The sequence below is a fragment of the Lottia gigantea genome (assembly GCF_000327385.1).
Source record: "Lottia gigantea unplaced genomic scaffold LOTGIsca_29, whole genome shotgun sequence".
NCBI classification, from domain to species: Eukaryota; Metazoa; Mollusca; class Gastropoda; family Lottiidae; genus Lottia; species Lottia gigantea.
Genome location: NW_008708943.1, coordinates 1,278,097 through 1,298,631, shown reverse-complemented (window position 1 = coordinate 1,298,631; position 20,535 = coordinate 1,278,097). Strand labels below are relative to the sequence as shown.

At 36.0% G+C, this 20,535-nt stretch overlaps 3 protein-coding genes across 3 annotated transcripts; 2 read left to right on the top strand and 1 right to left on the bottom strand.

Annotated features, from left to right (window-relative positions):
* Positions 1-2,803, top strand: LOTGIDRAFT_232477 (hypothetical protein). The gene is made up of 5 exons (XM_009056831.1): positions 1-140; positions 661-789; positions 1,123-1,261; positions 1,700-1,792; positions 2,058-2,803. The coding sequence occupies exons 1-5, from the start codon at positions 24-26 to the stop codon at positions 2,294-2,296; spliced, it is 717 nt and encodes a 238-aa protein (XP_009055079.1). The 5' UTR covers positions 1-23; the 3' UTR covers positions 2,297-2,803.
* A 752-nt stretch (positions 2,804-3,555) lies between these two features.
* On the top strand, positions 3,556-6,076 carry LOTGIDRAFT_232476 (hypothetical protein). The gene is made up of 2 exons (XM_009056830.1): positions 3,556-4,016; positions 4,403-6,076. Exons 1-2 carry the CDS (start codon positions 3,648-3,650, stop codon positions 5,504-5,506), a joined length of 1,473 nt encoding a protein of 490 aa, XP_009055078.1. The 5' UTR covers positions 3,556-3,647; the 3' UTR covers positions 5,507-6,076.
* A 672-nt stretch (positions 6,077-6,748) lies between these two features.
* LOTGIDRAFT_118817 (hypothetical protein) lies at positions 6,749-15,248 on the bottom strand (the record flags this gene model as incomplete). The annotated part of the gene is made up of 10 exons (XM_009056829.1): positions 6,749-6,882; positions 7,387-7,569; positions 7,805-7,923; positions 8,161-8,228; positions 8,615-8,726; positions 8,959-9,123; positions 13,422-13,488; positions 14,049-14,212; positions 14,689-14,779; positions 15,038-15,248. Coding segments are annotated over 10 exons (1,314 nt in total), but the record flags the coding sequence as incomplete, so codon positions are not given.
* Positions 15,249-20,535: the final 5,287 nt, after the last annotated feature.

Sequence of the window (20,535 nt, the reverse complement as noted above, 5' to 3'; positions counted from 1 at the left end):
ACGACTACTGACCACATATCAAAATGGAAAACACCAAGGCCTTCGATATTTATAAAGATTTTGAAAAAAGAAAAGCAATGACCAAAGAAGAAATGTTGAGCAAATTAAACGAATGGGCAAAATCTGGCAAATATGAAAAGGTTGGTAGTAAACATTTAGAATATTTGTATTGAAGGGAAGGCTCAGGTCGATGGGAGAATCAGAGCATATCATCAGAACTGTTGCAGTCGACGTGAACGAAGAGCACACGAACGGATCATATAATCTGGTATAGTCGACGCGAACGAAGAGCATACGAACGGATCATATAATCTGGTATAGTCGACGTGAACGAAGTGAATGAACGGAGAAATTTACTTCTTTATTCGAATTTTCCATTCGGCACCCTTTTCTAGTGCTCGCATGGTGCATTTTTTTTATGTCGTGTTGACTAGACCAGTCGCAGAGTGGTATCAGGTGTCCAATGTTCACATGTTCACATTAAATCACTTGAATTATTCATTTTACTGCTGGCGTGAATTTTTAGCGTGGCTAACTTAAAGAGAAATCCGTCATTCATATTGGCTGGTATTAATTCTCATCTAGCCCCCAAAAGGAAGTGAAAATACCAATTCCCAATCATAGTAGCCTTATTCACTGATCACTTAATCTATATTTAAGGATATGTTGGTAGCGAATTGGAAACCACAGAAAACAGCCTGCGAAGTTATTACAAATTACTATAACCCTGATCGAGATGAAATCAGAATTATTGACGTAGCTTCCGGTACAGGACTTGTGGGAATGGAGGTAGGCTTATGTTTTCTTTCAAATATAACGTCTTGTTTCAAGATCAATTTCACCCAAACCCGGAGATAACATTTAAGAGTAGTTCAAGATAATTTCAATGTATAGTTAGCTATTTAAATCCATACTTTAATGATCCCCGTTTCATCAACTCCTGAAGCAATTGCATAGGTTATTTGTTGTAAATCTCGCCAGAAGTATTAATTCCACGAGTGTTTTTTTTTTTCAAATCAATTTACTTTTATACAGTTTCTACTTTTAATCTAGGCCAGTGCTTCTATAGGAGAGTATCCTCTAAAACACCTAATGTAATAATCTTACCACTTTTTATTTCAGCTTCTGAAACTTGGATTTAGAAATGTGGACGCCTTGGACCCCAGTGAAGAAATGATGAAAGTTGCCAAGGAGAGGAAAATTTATCAAAATCATTTCACAGAGTACTTTGACGGTACACGATTAGCATGCATTGAAACTGGTTTGTACACTATTATGATCTCTCAATTGTTCTAGCCGTGAAAGGGATTTGTTGTCGATGACGAAGGGGCAAGTGATTGGAACAATATATTTGCAGATAACTTCTACAGAACATTTTGGTAGAACCAAGGAACGAAGGAAATTCAACAGTCATCCGCCTTCCGAAAATCAATCAATTTATTGCGTCTATGTTTGTCACGATGCTTATAAAAGGTTGCGATGATGTTCCTGCGAAGGGAAAAATACCAGGAACAATATCGCACAAACTTCTCTCGTTAAAAGATTCCTCGAAAGTTGAAATATCTTAAACGAATAGTAGGCTATTTAGATGGAAATTTCCCGCTTATCACACACCAAAGCATAAATCAGAAACTAGAGCTCAAAACCTCATTTCATTTCATCATATTATTCCATTACATTCTGTTTATTTTAATTTCAGATACCTATGACGCAGCATTTGTAGTAGGAGGTTTCTCTGTAGGTTATATGCCTACAAATGCTTTGTTTGAATTGATAAGAATAGCCAAAATTGGTAAGTTGGAAAAATATCATATATTTATTCTCTCTCTCTCTCTTTAGAAATTCTTTGCTTGACGTAAAAAATTGAAATAACCAAAGCAAAGGCTCGGTATATCAGAGACTTTTCACATAATCAGTTTTCATGTGAGGTAGTTTGGAAACTTTATCTAAAACACAAGGTGATTTAATTTATCGATGTGAGTCTATAATATAATAGACTGCAAGATTTGTTGTTAAATTTTATCGACCGTTTATGCTCTGTATATTTTTGTTGACAGGTGGGTTGTTGATTTTATCAGTATGGGAAGGATTTGATGAAATGATAGACGAATACCGAGATCGATTTTTTCCTCTCACTCAAAAGATGGAGAAGAATGGCGAGTTAACTCTCCTCCGAGAGGATGTGATCCCGAAACCAGACAAGGAGCCAAATGGACTAAGATTGGTGTACCGTGTACATGTTTCAGAGAGTAGTTTTTCCCATTTAAAAGCTCTCCAGAATTGCAACGAATTTTAATACATTATGGAGCAATGGAGTTTTACATCCTAATTTTCTTATCCTTACAACATGAATATTATCAACTTGAGGCTAACTAGAATATCATGCACATTTTCGCCTATGGATTTTACAGGAATATGTACTAGTTTCGCATGTATTGATTTAATCTGTGATTATTGGTGTTCTCTGATTCTGTGAAATTGAGAAAACTTTCAGTGTTAAAACCACTACAAACCAACGGGGGCTCTGGTCGAAGCAACACAGTTACTTCCCCCGAGTAGGAGAACGTCAAGGAACAAAATAATAGCCGTGTCTCCTCAAAATTTTAGTTGAACCAATTACCCACTGGAAAAATTGCAGGAGAGCATATGTTCAAAAAATATCCCAGGTGAGGGGCCCCAAACCACTTCAGTCCATGGACCCCCACTCATAGGCTATAGTTGAGCCACTGAAAATGTAACGTAACAATAGTTACTAACAATAGTACTTTGAATCCGTTGAATAATAAATTTTGTTATTTTTGTTAAACACTTATTTTCATTTTCGATATCTGTACATCTCACCCGGTGAAATAGTAACGTTTTCATTTATGCAAAATTTTAACCTATATGTAGGCTCTATAATAGGATTGTAGAGTTTACAAACCGAAATACCACATAAACGTTAAGAGCTCTGGGAAATCTCTGAAAGGGATGTCAAGTTGACAAACCCAACAAATAGACTATAACAAAAAACATACCTAAAGAGCTTTGAGGAATCTCTGAAATTAGGCCAAGTTTATAAACCAAATAGCTTACCACATAACTATTTTTTACTATGTGGACTCTATAAAACGGATACGCCAAATTACACACATTGAGTGGTCCCTGTGTAGAAGCATACTATGTCTCTCTAGTACGGTATTATTATAGTATATAGACACAGCTTTATGGAACAACAATCACTGGTTAAAGTTTTATGCAACGTTTCGACGTGTTTCCACACAGCTTTATGGAAAAACAATCACTGGTTAAAGTTTTATGCAACGTTTCGACGTGTTTCCCCCGTCGTCCTCGGCTACCAGTGATTGTTGTTCCATAAAGCTGTGTCTATATATCGTACTCACAATTGCTAAATGCCATTCAAAGACATTATTATAGTAGTTCAATTAAAAGCCTTGGTTAATTTTAGTAACATGTCAAAAGGTTATTATTAGCCAGTGTTTTCATTGGATGATATAAATTGTCGCAACTTTTGATTGGTTTGCTAAAAATAGATTCAAGCAGTTCATCTATATACAACAGAGCAACATGGCTGAATTTGTAGCAGACGATTTTTATAATCAGACATTGATTTGGAGAAGTTTGCTGATTTCTATTCTCGATTCAAGATGGCTTCAGCATGCATTGACGTGTATGTCAAACTACCTTCCGGAAAAAATGCTCAGTACGATTTGTTTTCAACCGATACGATCGCAATTCTGTGCGGTGAAATTGCAAAACGGGAGAATCTGGATAGAAACCGTTTGAAAATCAAATATCAAGGAAAAGTTCTGAAGAAATCGTCAGCCCTTGGTTATTTGGGGGTCGTCGCTGAAACGATTTTAAAGGTAGAGATCGTTCAACCTCAGGATTTAACTATAAAAGTACTGTATTCGGAGGAAACAAAAGTTATAACCATTTCAAATCTTAAAACTGTAATAGACTTGATAACCGAAATTGAAAAATCGATAGACTTGAACAATAAAATGATAACTACGGTGAGTACCCATTTACTACTTTTACTTTTGAAAGTAATAACTTCACTGAATTGGACTTTTACGTTTTTCTTACTGTTCTACATCTATGCTTATGTTTTTATCAACCAGGAAAGGTAAATGCAAATAGCTCGAATGACATTGTAAATGTTTTCATTTTGATGACCAAGGGAAAAGCTATAGTAGTCATTACCGTAGATCCCATTAGCCACCCTTGATCATCCAAGATGACAATATAATTGGATATACGTGGAATAAGACCAATAGGAATCCTGGATCAATCTAGATGACAAAATGAATCATTTTAGAAGGAAATGTACGGAGACAAACAAAACAGTAGCTTCTCCTCACCATATCTTAAAACCCTGTCACCTTCCGTATCTTTTCAGAAATGTGGTATGAGAATTTCCAGAAATGGTACAGTTCTAGATGAGCTAGGACTGGTCAGTGGAGAGGAGTTAATTGTCAGTGAGATTAGCACTGCCACAAATGCGACTACTTCGGACCCAAGCCTCAGTGAAAGCGACCTAGACGAAATCAAGACCAGCTTCAATGCACAGGGAAAGAAAGTTGAGGTGGCTTTCTCCTTCGATACCACTGGAAGCATGTATGCTTATTTGGACACGGTTCGGCAAAATTTGAAACAGGCGTGTTCACGATTGATCGCAGACATACCAAATATTCGAATTAGCCTCATTGCACATGGCGATTATTGCGACCAGTCAACATACGTCATCAGAATGGTAGATCTGACGTCGGATGTGCAAGAATTGGTAACATTTGCAAAAGACGTACCTTCAACAAGCGGCGGTGATACACCCGAATGTTACGAATGGGTTTTACGTAAATCTCAGTCTTTAGATTGGGCTGAAGATTCAGCGAAAGCTTTAGTGGTTATTGGAGACAGTCCTCCTCATGAAATGGACCATACAGATCAGAGAATCGACTGGCATGATGATCTGGATGTTTTAACTGGAATGGGAGTAAAGGTGTACGGCGTACATGCAGGTGGAAGTGTAGAAAGCAAATTTTTTTATCAAGAATTGGCAGATCGTTCAGGCGGCTCGTATCTTCCCCTTAAAAACTTTGATGTCATCACCGACATGTTTTTAGCCGTCTGCTACAACGAATCTGATGAGAACCATCTAGAGGAGTTCGTTCAGGAAATCGAAAATACTGGAGAAATGACGGAAGCAAAGAGAGAAATTTTCACAAGTCTTAAATCTGAGAAAAAGACTGATAAACCGCAAGAGATAGATAACAGACAAATGTACACTTGGTGGAACAAGCCCAGAAAATCAAATAGAATGGTGCCGCCTAGTTATTATTATGATCAGCAAAAGGATAACTGGAGTAGTAGGTCATTGTCCAATGACGTCACGTCATCTGTGGCGACCCGAATTCTTAGTTCAGTTTCTCCTGGAGTCAACACCAAAAGTCCAAAACGTTCCATAAGAGTGAAACTTTGTAAAAAAACGTGCGTAGTTATGTAAGCCGAATCTGTCGGGATTGGTTCAAGGTCGGCCAACTTGTACCAAAATATAAAAATATCTTTAAAAGCACCGGCCATGTTCTTCGCGGCATCCCACGTGATCCACACAAATCGACTTTGACTAATATCTAAATGTACATGTACACGGGAAAATGATTTTAACAGCCTGGAAACTTGTCATCTAACCAGAAGTTGGTTATTCATTCTGAAGAGTCAGACACTTATCTCCTTTCAACCGACAAGGTATATTTGTAGACGATTGTATCCCTTTAATACATTTCGCGACTGATGTGTTTTATTGTCGAGTAGCTCGAAAAATTAATGATCTTTGAAGCAAACCAACGACCGATGTTAGATAAAAGGTACATTCAGGTCTCTTGAACGATATTCTATTATTATTCTATACAATTCTTAATTTGAATATGAAATATTTGCGCACCTTGTAGCATATTTTAGTGTCTTGTTAGCAGTAAGAAGACTTAGGCAGTTTTTATTATATTATAAGGTATTATTGAATACTATCTTTTGCTCAAATTTAATTGTACATACATGAAACATTTTGCTCCTGTTGCTTTCTCTTGTTTTTATTCAACTGCAATTTCCTGCTTGAAACTTTGCAATGGGGGAAAAGGAAAAATATTTCATTACAGCTGTCGTCATTCGCGTCATCCCATCTGATGTCCAACTGTCGAGATATCTGTTGGGTATTGCAATGGGTAAGCGCCTTCCAAACGACATGACACTTTTTTCGATGGGGCAAAGGGTTGAGAAAATGCATGGATCCTTTAACGTAAAGTGTGCTTATTCGCTACAAATTTCAACCCGGAAGAGGTTCTATTCATATCCTACACAAAAGACCCATCGATATGTACAGTATATTTATTAATTGTACAAATCAAACATTTGAGCATACCCAATTGCAGATTGGCACTTGAAGTTGAGCATGAACTGTCAATTTAGCAACACACCCTTCACGTTTTGAAACAGATCTGTACAACCTTCATCTTTGATCACAGTCAAAAAGATTCACTACCTGATGTTGTACAACAGATGGTCAAAAATAAATGTACTTTCACAGTAATAATAGTTATATCAGTCGTAACGTACGCTTAAATTTACTTGAATTGAAAATGATCAAGATCATTATAGAAAATGCTGCTGATATAGCTGAAATTAAGCTTTTTCCACCGGGGAAGTATATTTAGACGACTTATCACTTCAAGTACTATTTTTATATCGTATATCAAGACACATTTATTGTAATCTCTTTGTTTTTATCGTCCGTATCAGATCTACTGTAGTCTTCTTTCATAAATAATAAACACAGAAAACACACACCAAATATAGCAATTAGTAGCCAATTCATCCAAACTGTACCTAGAATATAGAACAAATAAAGTTTTACGCCCTTTTCTGCACATTTTGGCTAAGTAAGATATCTGTCTCGCTTTCTTTATTGCTTTGCAATTGTCGATGGTTCTATAGCTCGATTAACAGAAGGAACACGTATTTGTATATCGACTGTGCCACCTCACAGATGCACTACAACTATATGAGGCATTAGTTTGAAGCCAGCCTATGTGACCTCAACACTTTAAATCCCGAATTGCGTACATTCAGTCCAGCTATGCCTAGCATAAGAGATTAAAGTGCAATTATAAGATGATCCATAAGTTGCGAATTGATGATGCTTACGTCCTCGCCTATTCTACAGATAAAATTCCTAGAAATAGTTTTATTAGCCCAGTGGATATAAACATACACAAAGTGCAATTACAAGCTATATTGCTCCAGATGCACTTGGAAAAGTTCCTATCTCTGAAAAATAAGCAGTTGTCGATGCGTTTGACCCGTTTAGTCGAAACGAATCTTGGTACATACCTATATTTGGTATTGAAAGAATACCTAAAAATATCAATGATGCTATATTAGCCTGCATGGTCAGAGCTAAATTAGCTATTCCTTCTGAGATAGGGTAAGCTATTTCACACGCTGCTTCATAAAATAGGGGACTGGTTGAACACAATATTATAGTTGATGTTATTATAGACACGTACAGAGAGGCTGAAATACAAAAATATGAATTTAAAAAAGTTTCTTCATTTTTGTAAGCTGAAAAACGTTGCATCTTGTCTTATATTACGTATAGGTTGACTCTGCCATGCTTTGCTCTAAACTCTTGGACACGCACCCCAATGGAACTAAGACTCAACGGAATATATGCGGAATATATCCTCAACAGTTACAAGCAAAAACAAGGCCCATGGCCCCCGTTACAGCTAAAAGAAGATTAAACCACCTTTAGAAGCAGGCAATATTCCAACCAAGGAGAAAGTTAACCAGATATACAATACGGTACTGAGAAAATATAACACTATTAGAAATATCTTCAACCTCCGTTTTAACAGATCAGCAAACCTAGAAAAAAATCAACATAATCCTATACTCATTGTATCCCTTCGATATCCAGACTTCTTTGATCAATTGTACCTTTAGCCTATTGTGTCTACTGTCTTGGAATGATCGGCGATGAATTACGTACCACAGGCGATTGTCAAGTAAAACATTTAACCCATTTTGAGTCACCCAGTCGTCGACTCTTATGAAATTTACTGCTATTCTCCTCTTGTTCTGATAATATTAAGGAATTCATACCTGGCTATCACTATACCAACTAACCAACCTGCAACTGACGAGTAGAATCCGATCCAGCCGGCATCATTCTGAAAACATTATCTCTTTTTTAAACGGGGCAAAATGCTGGAAATGTTTTCTACAAAGATACAAATATGACCAAGACGGGAATTGTGGTGGGAGGCGCCCAATAAAATTCTCAGAAAAAATATGCGTTCACAGTTTAGTAAGACATAAATCCGAGTTGCCATATCTAACCATAAATAATTGTCATTGTACTAATGTAATAGCTATTAGGACGCGACATTTTGTTATGTTCTGATCCATAGAATCGGCCACTGCATTAGGTAACTAGTTGGACAGTTTCGTCAGGTCTAGCATTATTTTTATCGTAAACACCAGAAACATTTATCGCAATCATCGAATCCAGCACTCAATCTGTCCCTTCTAGAAAGGGGCAAGTCAGTCTTCATACCTGTGATATTCCATGTGCTTTCAAGTTGACATTTAACATAGAGCCCCAGGCTTCTCTGATTCCTGTAGACGACCCATATAACACCGCAATAAACCAGAAAGTTGGTTTATGTCTGAAATTAAAAAGATCATTGAGACAATCGAAAACTACTGTATAAGATGAAACAATAAAGATCATTACCAAATCCAAATTTAATAATAAGCCTATATCAATTGTTTTTTTTTGTCATTTAAAGTTGATCGTGAACTAGAAATTGTTTATTTCACAAAAGATTTTATGTGAGATTACATCCATCCATTTCAAATATTACCAAGTTTTTATAAACTTGCAAAAATCACATGTACCTTATAAGTCTGATGAGACCACTTTTATAGTCCAGTCTTTGGATGGAGGCAGAAGGACTGGGGGGTAGAGGGGGTTCACCCGGAAAATAAACAATAACAACTATAAATATAGCTGTACACAATCCAGCCACTGAAATAAACACAATATCAAAGTTAGGATTTAATCTAATATTCCAAATATTTAAGATGGCATAGCCGTTCAATTATTCGTTTGTCAGATGAAAAAGCTCTATTGGAGCTACCCTAACACTTTTCAAAATTAAAAAACTGGTTATAGATTCATCTGTCATAAAAACAAATGTATTTCTATCTTCTCTAGAATTTCAATTGAAAGAAATGAAATGGAGTTATATGTTTTAATATCTCCGACAGATTGGCTAAATGGTAATAACGCTATGCAGTGTGAAACGAGGAAAAGTTTGTCAAAATGGTGGCCTAAACCTTCTCCCTAGCGACGTCCATTGATCCATGTATAATGTACAGAACTTACTTCCATACAAATAATTGTTGATATTTTGCCTTTCTGTTTCTATAACAGCTTCTGAAATAGACATATAACTTTTCTGAAACTATTACTCCTTACTGTAGTTAAGCACTTGATGGGTTATTGAAATATAATTCCTCTGAAATACTTTGTTTTGTGTACGTTTGGAACATATGGAATGAAAACTGAAAGAGGTTTTATGTCTTACTTTTTTGTACTGTACCGAGTTTATGGAGGAGATTTAGATCTTATGATCCACCCCTTATTGGATTAATGAAACTAGGTTCTCTGGAGTAATTTTGCTCTATGATTTAAAGTTTGACATAATTACCTAGTAATTGAGATGAATTGGAGTGCATGCTGAAAAGAAATTAAAAAAATTATAAAAAAACACATAAAACATTATTTTATTCCAACCATTTCTGCTCCAGCTATTTATTTATTTTGCATTGACAACCAGCATGATTTTTAACAAACTTTTCGGTAATAATGTACTTGACTGTCAGAGTGAAATGGCTTACGAATCTGTCACAAAGCCGTATACCATGAAAGTCCCGCATTTACGACATAATTAAAATTCATTTCCAAAATATAACCCAAAGGTTCCAGAGCTATGGACTGTCACAATATTACTTGGAATTGACTCGCCCTAGAATACACAACGAATCGAACCATTCATTAATATTCGAGGTCTTTCAGCTGTACGGAAACTTCGAAGTATTACCGATTGTTGTCAGGAGGATTTACTTGTGGGTTTTCCCCTTTTCTATTTTGGAAAAACCCTTCTTAAAATAAACTATAAGCCTGAACATGAATTAGACCGTTTACAACAGCAGAGATACAGGATTTACTACCATAACTCTGATATCGTGATTCAGCACAGGTAACGTTTGAATAAATATTATTGTAATAAAAATAGACGGATTGGTCATCCGTAGCGCGAATGTCTGGTGACGCTTGCATATTTTTTAGAAAGTACTTTTTATCCCTGGTTTCTGCCAGTGTGAAAAGAAAGTAAAAAAATGGATCAAAATAACAATTCCGTGTACAATGGACATTAATTTGAATTTAAAGGAATCAAAACCATCGTAAGGAGGGAAGAATAATGTTTCGTTACATTCTGAAAACCTTGGATTCCAGAGTGCCGTGTCAGTGGTATGAAATCTATGGTCCAAATTATCAGCATTATCAAATTCATCAGTAGAACCAGGGTCAGAAAAGTGGGGCGTAAAACTTCATTTCATTTCAGAAAGAAAACTTTCCAATCAATATGTCGAGAGAATCTTACCAGAGTAGAATCGAAGTAGCTTACGAGGAAGACCTAGTTGGTTTTGTTCCACCGGAGCAGAGAAACAAAGAGGACAAAACATTACGAGAAACAGACGAATGGTCGGCTACAGACAAGAGGGGGACATCAATCTCGACCAACGAGAAGAAAAGCGACACCAGTCAATCTAAGGATGGTGCCAAAAAATAGCAACTTGCCCCGTTCTTTTTTTAGATTGGCTTTTGCTTTTTTCGATATTCAACACATCTATGTAGAAATTGTTATGTTTTGTAAATAAATATACTGCATTATAGATATTGTCTAAACTATTATATTTATTTTTAACATTTTTGCAGAAATGTCTCTACCACATCATAATGTGCTTCTGAACACATCTTGACCAGGAGTCACTCTGCATTGGTTGTCAGTAAATGTTAAATATTATTTTAGACCACATACCACACATTTCAATCTTTTCTTAGTGTCTACAAACTTTTATTTTTTAAAAACAATAATAAAATATTAAAAATGTCATTTTGCTCTAGAGGCATGCATACGATTACCTAAATGAATGAAGAGCAAACCCCTTGATAAATTATTAGGAAATGGATAATCCAAGAAGGGAACAACATCAATGAATTGAAATTCGAAATCCTTTATAGAATAGCACAATGAAATTATACTCTGAAAGGCCATCAAAACGGCAAGCTGTAATCAACACTGCAAAAAACAAGACTAACCACGTGACCACGAGCGCTGAGGATAAAAGTATTACGCTGTATAATATTATCAACCGCTCCTATATAGGGTTCAATGTATTTCTGTTTAGTTACCTCTTTCAATATACATTGTGTTATAACATGTTCATTATGTTTGTTAATATATATTTATTAAGGCTAGATAGGATATTCATCTTAATTTTCCGTTCAAAACGGAGACAGACTTACATACAAGACATGTCCACACTTACATACAAGAAATCCCAACACTTACATACAAGAAATCCCAACATTTACAACAAGACATGTCCACACTTACATACAAGAACTGTCCACACTTACATACAAGAAATCACTACACTTACATACAAGAAATCCCAACACTTACAACAAGACATGTCCACACTTACATACAAGAACTGTTCACACTTACATACAAGAAATCACTACACATACATACAAGAAATCACTACACTAACATACAAGAAATGCCCTTACTTACATACAAGAAATTCCCTTACTTACATACAAGAAACGTCCACACTTACATACGAGAAATGCCCACACTTACATACAAGAAATTACCACACTTACATACAAGAAATGCCCACACTTACATACAAGAAATGCCCTTACTTACATACAAGAAATTTCCACACTTACATACAAGAAATGCCCTTACTTACATACAACAAATGTCCACACTTACATACGAGAAATGCCCTTACTTACTTACATACAAGAAATCTCCATACTTACATACAAGAAATGCCCTTACTTACATACAAGAAATGCCCACACTTACATACGAGAAATGCCCTTACTTACATACAAGAAATCCCCTTACTTACATACAAGAAATGCCCTTAGTTACATACAAGAAATATCCACACTTACATACAAGAAATGTCCACACTTACATACAAGAAATGCCCACACTTACATACAAGAAATGCCCACACTTACATACAAGAAATGTCCACACTAACATACAAGAAATGTCCACACTTACATACAAGAAATGCCCACACTTACATACAAGAAATGCCCTTAGTTACATACAAGAAATGTCCACACTTACATACAAGAAATGCCCTTACTTACTTACATACAAGAAATCTCCACACTTACATACAAGAAATGCCCTTACTTACATACAACAAATGTCCACACTTACATACGAGAAATGCCCTTACTTACTTACATACAAGAAATCTCCATACTTACATACAAGAAATGCCCTTACTTACATACAAGAAATGCCCACACTTACATACGAGAAATGCCCTTACTTACATACAAGAAATCCCCTTACTTACATACAAGAAATGCCCTTAGTTACATACAAGAAATATCCACACTTACATACAAGAAATGCCCTTACTTACATACAAGAAATGCCCTTAGTTACATACAAGAAATGTCCACACTTACATACAAGAAATGCCCTTACTTACTTACATACAAGAAATCTCCATACTTACATACAAGAAATGCCCTTACTTACATACAAGAAATGCCCACACTTACATACGAGAAATGCCCTTACTTACATACAAGAAATCCCCTTACTTACATACAAGAAATGCCCTTAGTTACATACAAGAAATATCCACACTTACATACAAGAAATGTCCACACTAACATACAAGAAATGTCCACACTTACATACAAGAAATGCCCTTACTTACATACAAGAAATGCCCTTAGTTACATACAAGAAATCTCCACACTTACATACAAGAAATGCCCTTACTTACTTACATACAAGAAATCTCCACACTTACATACAAGAAATGCCCTTACTTACATACAAGAAATCCCCACACTTACATAAAAGAAATGCCCTTACTTACATACAAGAAATGCCCTTAGTTACATACAAGAAATATCCACACTTACATACAAGAAATGTCCACACTAACATACAAGAAATGTCCACACTAACATACAAAAATTGTCCACACTTACATACAAGAAATGTTTCTGGAACTGACAATGGCCCTGAAATATAAATTTTAGACTTATTGTCACATTCGGCGACAAAACATCCAACACCTCTAATGATGCATTATACCATAGCTTATCATATATATACGTGTTCACTATTTCGGATCTTCTGATGTGACACCACTATAAGTATGGTTGTGAGTGTTACTTGTGAGGAATGCTCCGCCCTCTGGACTGACCCCAAATCATCTTGTCATTTTGGCACCTATTTGAGGAAGTTCATATAGCTAATGTTGATTATTATATATATATATATTTTTTCATCATGAATAGTCTATTCGTGCTAAAAAGCAGCATGGGACGATTCAAGTGAAATAACTCAGAAACCATTCATCAAAACATCCAGATGTTCCAAAAATACATGCAAGAAAAGGTTGGAAAGAGATTGTTCGCCTGAATCTCTGGAATAATTTTAGCCTATATAAACGAACACCATTGGCTTGAATGGCATAATTTTAATTCCTGGAATTTCAAAGGAACCACAGACATCGCGCAGAACATTAAATTAGAATAGGGAAATTGCACGGTAAAGGAGCTTTCGATACACAAACCCAAAAACTTTTGAGTTGATCAAGGGACGTAATCCAAGATGTAATATTATTATATTTACCCGCAATACACGATATACCGACAGCAAACCACTGAAAACCAGACATGATCGCCGTAGCTGTTGTCCGTTGACTCGGTGGAAACCAAGTAGCAGATACTACAGGACCCATTCCTTTACCGATAGGACCAGCTACACCATTTAACAGTTGTCCTGAATGAACAACCCTGTAATACCAAGAAACTTTAGTGATTCTTCGTGTTCGTATGTTGGAATGACTTTTATCTGCCATATTACTCTAGCCTGACAAATCTGGCCCTTCTCGTTCCTCGAGCGTGATATACGGATGAGATATCGTCTTAAACGTGCCCATATCCCACTCGCCCACAAGGGTCCGAGAAACGGGTTGGGCCAGATTTGTCGGGCTGAAGTTACACATGATCTCTTGGTTGTATAGTGCACTGTGCAGAAAACAAAAAACTTTTTCTGAGGTCATCTGACATTGCCATTATCCTCATCTGAAATTGTCCATGTTACTCATGACTACCTCACTGATTTGTTGGATGTCGACTTTGACATATGAATTGTTTTCATTGTTTTCATTGTTTTCCCTACGCGATTGTAGACGGTTTAACGAGACGTCAGAAATGTAGAGAGTATGGTTTTCTGATGCTCACCATGTAGAGAAAATACATATATTTACCATTTGTTATAAGGAGGTTCAGTAATGGTGCATCGTACAGCTGACCCAGCAGCAACTAAACCACTGGCTACTAATAGGGACACTCGCAATCCTGAAAAATAAAATATAAAAAGGCGCATGAGGTTTTTGCTTCAGTGCATTGTTAAAAGAATAAAAGAGCAATAAGATAAGCCAACATTATCTAAAGAATGTTTAAGTTAAAAAAAAATTTATTGATCGAAGTAATTTGTATTTTAATGAGACCATTGTCTTGTGAAGTCTACGGCAACAACGTCTGATACCTTACCTAAAAGGCAAACATTAACAATAGAGCGACATTGTATGCTACTCTCAACAGAATATTACAAACCTTTGGTTGAAATCAGCCATGAAAATGGAATAACCATAGGTATATAACAGATTGGCCCCCAGTTGGCATAAAAGGCAATATCTGCATCCGTCCAACCGTAGGCATGTTCACTAGTAGCCGCTATAGGTCCCCAAAAGTTCCACACATAAGCTTGGGTACCAGCTAGAAGGGAGTATATAGTTAAGATGTACCATCTTCTTTTGTATACCTGAAAAAAGAGTAGGTAGATATACCCAATGAATCAAAGAAAATTCGGCATATTATTAGGCCCCAAGGGCTCAGAAGAATATCAACTTAGACCTAAGTTCTTGAGAACCCTGTCTATCAGAGGTTCTTCGAAAATAAAACTCTTGGTATTTTCTTTTTCGGATCATCTGTGCCCATATACAGTTGGGAAGACTGGAATAATGAGGAAAGATGATTAATTCATGGTCACCAAACTTTTGCACGCTGCTCAATATTGGAGCCCATCGTCGTTGACATTGACGTTACCTTTAGACGTTACCAAGCAAATGACGTCATGAATCCAACCTTCTAACCGGTTGCACTGCAGAGCTAGGAGGTACGTTATCAGAAACACCGATTAGTAGGCCTAAATGTTATTACAGTTATGATACTAACCAGGTTTCTAGTTTGATGTCAGAGCCATCATGAGGCTTGTAACTTAAAAATAATCGTAGTCCTAGGCCTACAATTTTAAAAACAATAGGCTAAGCTTTCTCATTTGTCCCAATCAATAGGCCTATAATTTTAGGCATAGGCCTAAGGATTAGGCTACATCGGGCCAGCCCAAACGTACCTGAAGCCCACTGTTACCCTTGCCCTCATCTCTGCTAACTGATGGAGGTCGAACCTTCCTGAGCTCTTTATACAGCTGGTTCACCAGATCGTCACTAGCTGCTGGGGTGAAATCGGCCATGCTAGAGGATCTAGGCAATGGTATATCGATCTGTAAATTGAAATTGAAATAGCTTTACCAAACCAGTGTGAGCAGTCTGAAAGGTGTGTCAAAATGACAATACAAAAGCGTCTTAAGCATTGTTACATTGTGAGACAGTCCTAGTTTAAAACAAGGACGACATTGGCTGCTCTCAAGGTAGGCCTATTAGATTGACATTGTTAAGATGGTGGATCAGTGAGTTGATGCCTAATTCGTTGTATGAATGGTTATTATTACATAAAGCATTGCAGTCAAACCTTTGGTACGGGTTTCTCTCTTTTCTTCTCACCAATAGATTCTAGGTTTCCAAAATCAACCATGCTCTTTGATCTGAGCAGTCGATCCTTACTGGCTGAAAACTTTCGTAATCCTGAACTTTGTGGATTCTGAAAAAGACATGAAAAGATCTCAAGGTAGCCATCAATCCAAAAATGCATAATGATTTATATAGGTAACTTTTCTCCTTCTAATTTGGATTTTGACTTATGGTTGGGGACAGATACATGTCAGTTTTCTTCTTGTGATTCACAGCTAAAATTGTTTTTTTTATCAAAGCTGTTAACCATACCTTAACATAACGACTTTTGCTGAGGCCCTGCAACTTCTTGTCTTTTTCAGTCTGGGATTGTAGCTCGAACGATGAGAATTCTACCATACTTATGGATTTAGGCAGACCCATTCGATTTTTACCTCTCTTACTGTCTGACTCCATGTTTGTTTTCTGAAAAATGGAGCTTTATGCCTTACTTGCATAAATTTGAAACTCTTTTTATGATAATACTGAGAACGAGCAACGCCATACAGTGTTCAATGGAACATTTTTGGATTTTGAACTGTCGAGTGCTATTCAATGATTGCTGCTTATTATAATATGAAATGCAATGAATAATATATGAAACTAAGAAACACGAAAAAAAAAACTTACCTTTATGCTATTTGTGCTTCACGGTGATTCTGCTCAAACCATATTCACTGTGTTTCTGTAACCTGCATTAATTTAAAAAAAACCTAATTTACCCCGCTTCATTACAACAATCATAAATTGAAATGGATTGGAGATTTACGTCCTATGAAGTTCTGTTCAATTTTGCTTGGAACAACCATAAGTAAAACACGAACTAACGACTGGTCACAAACACACAATGCGACAGGCAATGTACAAAGTAATGTCGTATAATGCAACATCTTTATTGAAAGTGATACACGAAATATCAAAATCAATATCAATATCAACGAAATAAGACACTAATCCCATACATTTTGAGACACCAATGTAACACTAAATGAGACACCGATGTAACACTAAATGAGACATCAATTCAACAAGAAATGAGACACCAATGTAACACTAAATGAGACATCAATTCAACAAGAAATGAGACATCAATTCAACAAGAAATGAGACACCTATGTAACACTAAATGAGACATCAATTCAACAAGAAATGAGACACCAATGTAACACTAAATGAGACAACAATGTAACACGATACGAGACACCAATTTAATGCGATATGAGACACCAATGTAACGTGAAATTAGACACCAATGTAACGTGAAATTAGATAGCGAAACTATTGTAGCATGGAATAAGGAGACACCAATGTAACGCGAAATTAGACACCGATGTAAAGCGAAATTAGACACCAATGTAACGCGAATCTAACACTAATGCAATAATGTAACACGATAATTATGAGAACGCAAAACGAGACACCAATGTAAAGCGAAATTTAGCTCACCAAACAAGACACCAATGTAACGCAAAATTTAGCTCACCAAATGAGACACTAATGTAACGCGAAATTAGCTCAATGTTGTATGAATGAGACACCGATGCCACATAAATTTTAACATGAGACGCAGTTGAAACAAGAATTGAGACACTAATATACACCTTTGATGCACACAGTTTGACACTTAATGTACCAAGCAATGTACACACTAATGACCTATAGTACAGAGTAATGGTACTACGATATCATAAATTAGATTAACTATATTATCAGAACAATGAAATAAACAAAACTTATTACTGCATAATGTTGTATTCAGAGATGATCTTATCGTCAAGACAATGCCAAATCTACTAACGATGCCAACCTGATTATGTTTTTCGGGAAGAAAGTCATATATTTTCTTTGATTGTGGTGTCGTTCAGGTTTTTGGGTCATGGATTGAATGTGTTATTTGTGGTATTGGTTGTCGTCCAAAGATTTCAGGTCATGAATTGAAAGTCTTTTCTCTTATTGTGAAGTGTCTTCCAAGATTTTGGGATCATGTATTGATAGCGTTTCCTGTTATTGTGGCGTCGTACAGGGCTTTTAGATCATGTATTGATAGCGTTTTCTGTTATTGTGACGTCGTACAAGGGCTTTTAGATCATGTATTGATAGCGTTTTCTGTTATTGTGACGTCGTACAGGGCTTTTAGATCATTGTATTGATAGCGTTTTCTGTTATTGTGGCGTGGTCCAGGGTTTTTAAATCATGGATTGAAAGGGTTTTCTGTTATTCTGGCGTCGTTTTTTAGATCATGAATTGAAAGTGTTTTCTGTTAGCCTATTCTGGCGTCGTCCAGGGTTTTTAGATCATGAATTGAAAGTGTTTTCTGTTAGCCTATTCTGGCGTCGTCCAGGGTTTTAAGATCATGGATTGAAAGTGTTTTCTGTTATTGTTGTGTCGTTTGTAGATCTACATTTTCCTCAAGGCTATTTACTACTTTCTTTAGTCCAAATTAGAAGAGAAAAATAGGACGTTAACTCCAATTCATTTCATGACAACAATACACAAAACAATCAAGAAGACATTTATGCATGGATAATAAAAAAAAGCGTAATTATTCGCTCAAAACTGTGCCGAGCATTTAGACGTAAAACTCCAATTCATTAGTGCAGACGACCTGGACATATACATAATATAATACAACATGTTTTGAATTATAAACACAATATCATATCTTACCTTCAATAAAATGTCTCTATATTTATACATGAAGCTTGTTATCACCGAAATGTTCACTATCAGAGACTTGTGTTAGTCAAATATTACTGGTCGCCATTCCAATATCGTTAAGACTAGTTGTTGTTTTTTAAATGAATATATTTTGGGACAAGGTTATGTATAACCAAGATAACCCGACCCTTGATTCGTGAACATGACTGAGATTTGAAGTGCAGTACTAACGTCATTTTCAAAGTGTCAATTTATTACGAAGTTCGTAATAGCTTGATATTCTGAAGATGTATTTTAGCCTATACCCTATACAGAGTTTTTTTTTAAATAGATTTAGATATAGACCGGCGCCTCTAATTTTCCCATTTCTTGGAATTTTGTTTGAGCTATTTTGACAATGTGCGATTGGTATTTTAGTTTAACAACTGCCCTGGCTCCATGCAAGACTTGATTGTTCGGAGCAGCTAGAAATCTTTCCGGAGAGGGATGGTGGTGTTTAGTTGCAGTAATGAAATTGGTTGGCCAGATTTTTTTCATGATGACAATCCACTGTACTTCATGGGAGTTTTTGATCGCTAGTGACCATATTCCGATGTAGGATGAACGGATATAGATTTGTCGAGCTACGCAGTTTCAAATCCATATGGACTGACGACAGAAGGACTTCATGTTAAGTTCCCATGTCATTATCAGACGGGTCTGTGCTAATATATAAATGTTAGTTAGTGTTTATTGCTGTTTATTTCCATGCTATATTAAATCGATACAGTACCTCTGTTTACTTAGATCTGGAATCATTTACTAATTAAAGCCCAGTACTTTGTGAATCGATCATCCAACGTTTTATTTCAACCATATATCGGTAGTTAGACTTTATTTTCCCAGTAAGAAAGTGCTTGAGATGAAGTGTGAGAAGGGTGGTGGTCAGAATCAGTCCTCACCCACTTATTAAGTTGAGGAAGAGATTCAAAATAGTTGTGAACTACGTTCGTTTGTGTTATTTCCATGTAAGAACCAAATAAATGCAGTTTCTTAGGGGGTAAATTCAAATATAACCGTAATTGTTCACAGTTTGAAAAAAGAATTGCACTTGAAATATAAGGAAGATATTTATATGTTAAAAATAAAAAAAAAACACAACAATTAACATTAACTCAATAATAAAGATCGACAACCTGAGAAAACATAGGTTGTCAAAGGAAATGCTGACAGCTAATTCTATATTTCAAAGCTAATAATATGAATTGTCTTCAGATTTCAGGAACTACATTTTTCAAGATTCAAGTTTCAATTCTGTAATTTCATAGTTAGAGAACTCAAAGCAGTATATGCAGTTCATGTTGACCAAATGAAAAAATAATTATATAATAAATGAAATAATTAATAAGTAAATTATGCGTGATCATGTCGTTTTGACCTGTTCTCTATACAAATTACACTAATACATGTACATATTAAATAGGGGATTCCACTATGGTAGTATAGACCCTAAAACATATCTTGTAGAAAGAGCTATAAACACGCCTATCCTCTGTATAACACTTATAGCACTTATAATCGATATAAAAACTACTTAAAAATAGAAAACAAAATAATTGACAGTTT

Excerpts from the sequence above, each read along its gene's own strand:
- LOTGIDRAFT_232477 (XM_009056831.1), top strand. The coding sequence starts at position 24 with ATGGAAAACACCAAGGCCTTCGATATTTATAAAGATTTTGAAAAAAGA. Across the intron at positions 141-660 it reads AATCTGGCAAATATGAAAAG|GATATGTTGGTAGCGAATTG; the intron begins GTTGGTAGTAAA and ends TCTATATTTAAG. Across the intron at positions 1,262-1,699 it reads ATTAGCATGCATTGAAACTG|ATACCTATGACGCAGCATTT; the intron begins GTTTGTACACTA and ends TTTTAATTTCAG.
- LOTGIDRAFT_232476 (XM_009056830.1), top strand. The coding sequence starts at position 3,648 with ATGGCTTCAGCATGCATTGACGTGTATGTCAAACTACCTTCCGGAAAA. Across the intron at positions 4,017-4,402 it reads ACAATAAAATGATAACTACG|AAATGTGGTATGAGAATTTC; the intron begins GTGAGTACCCAT and ends GTATCTTTTCAG.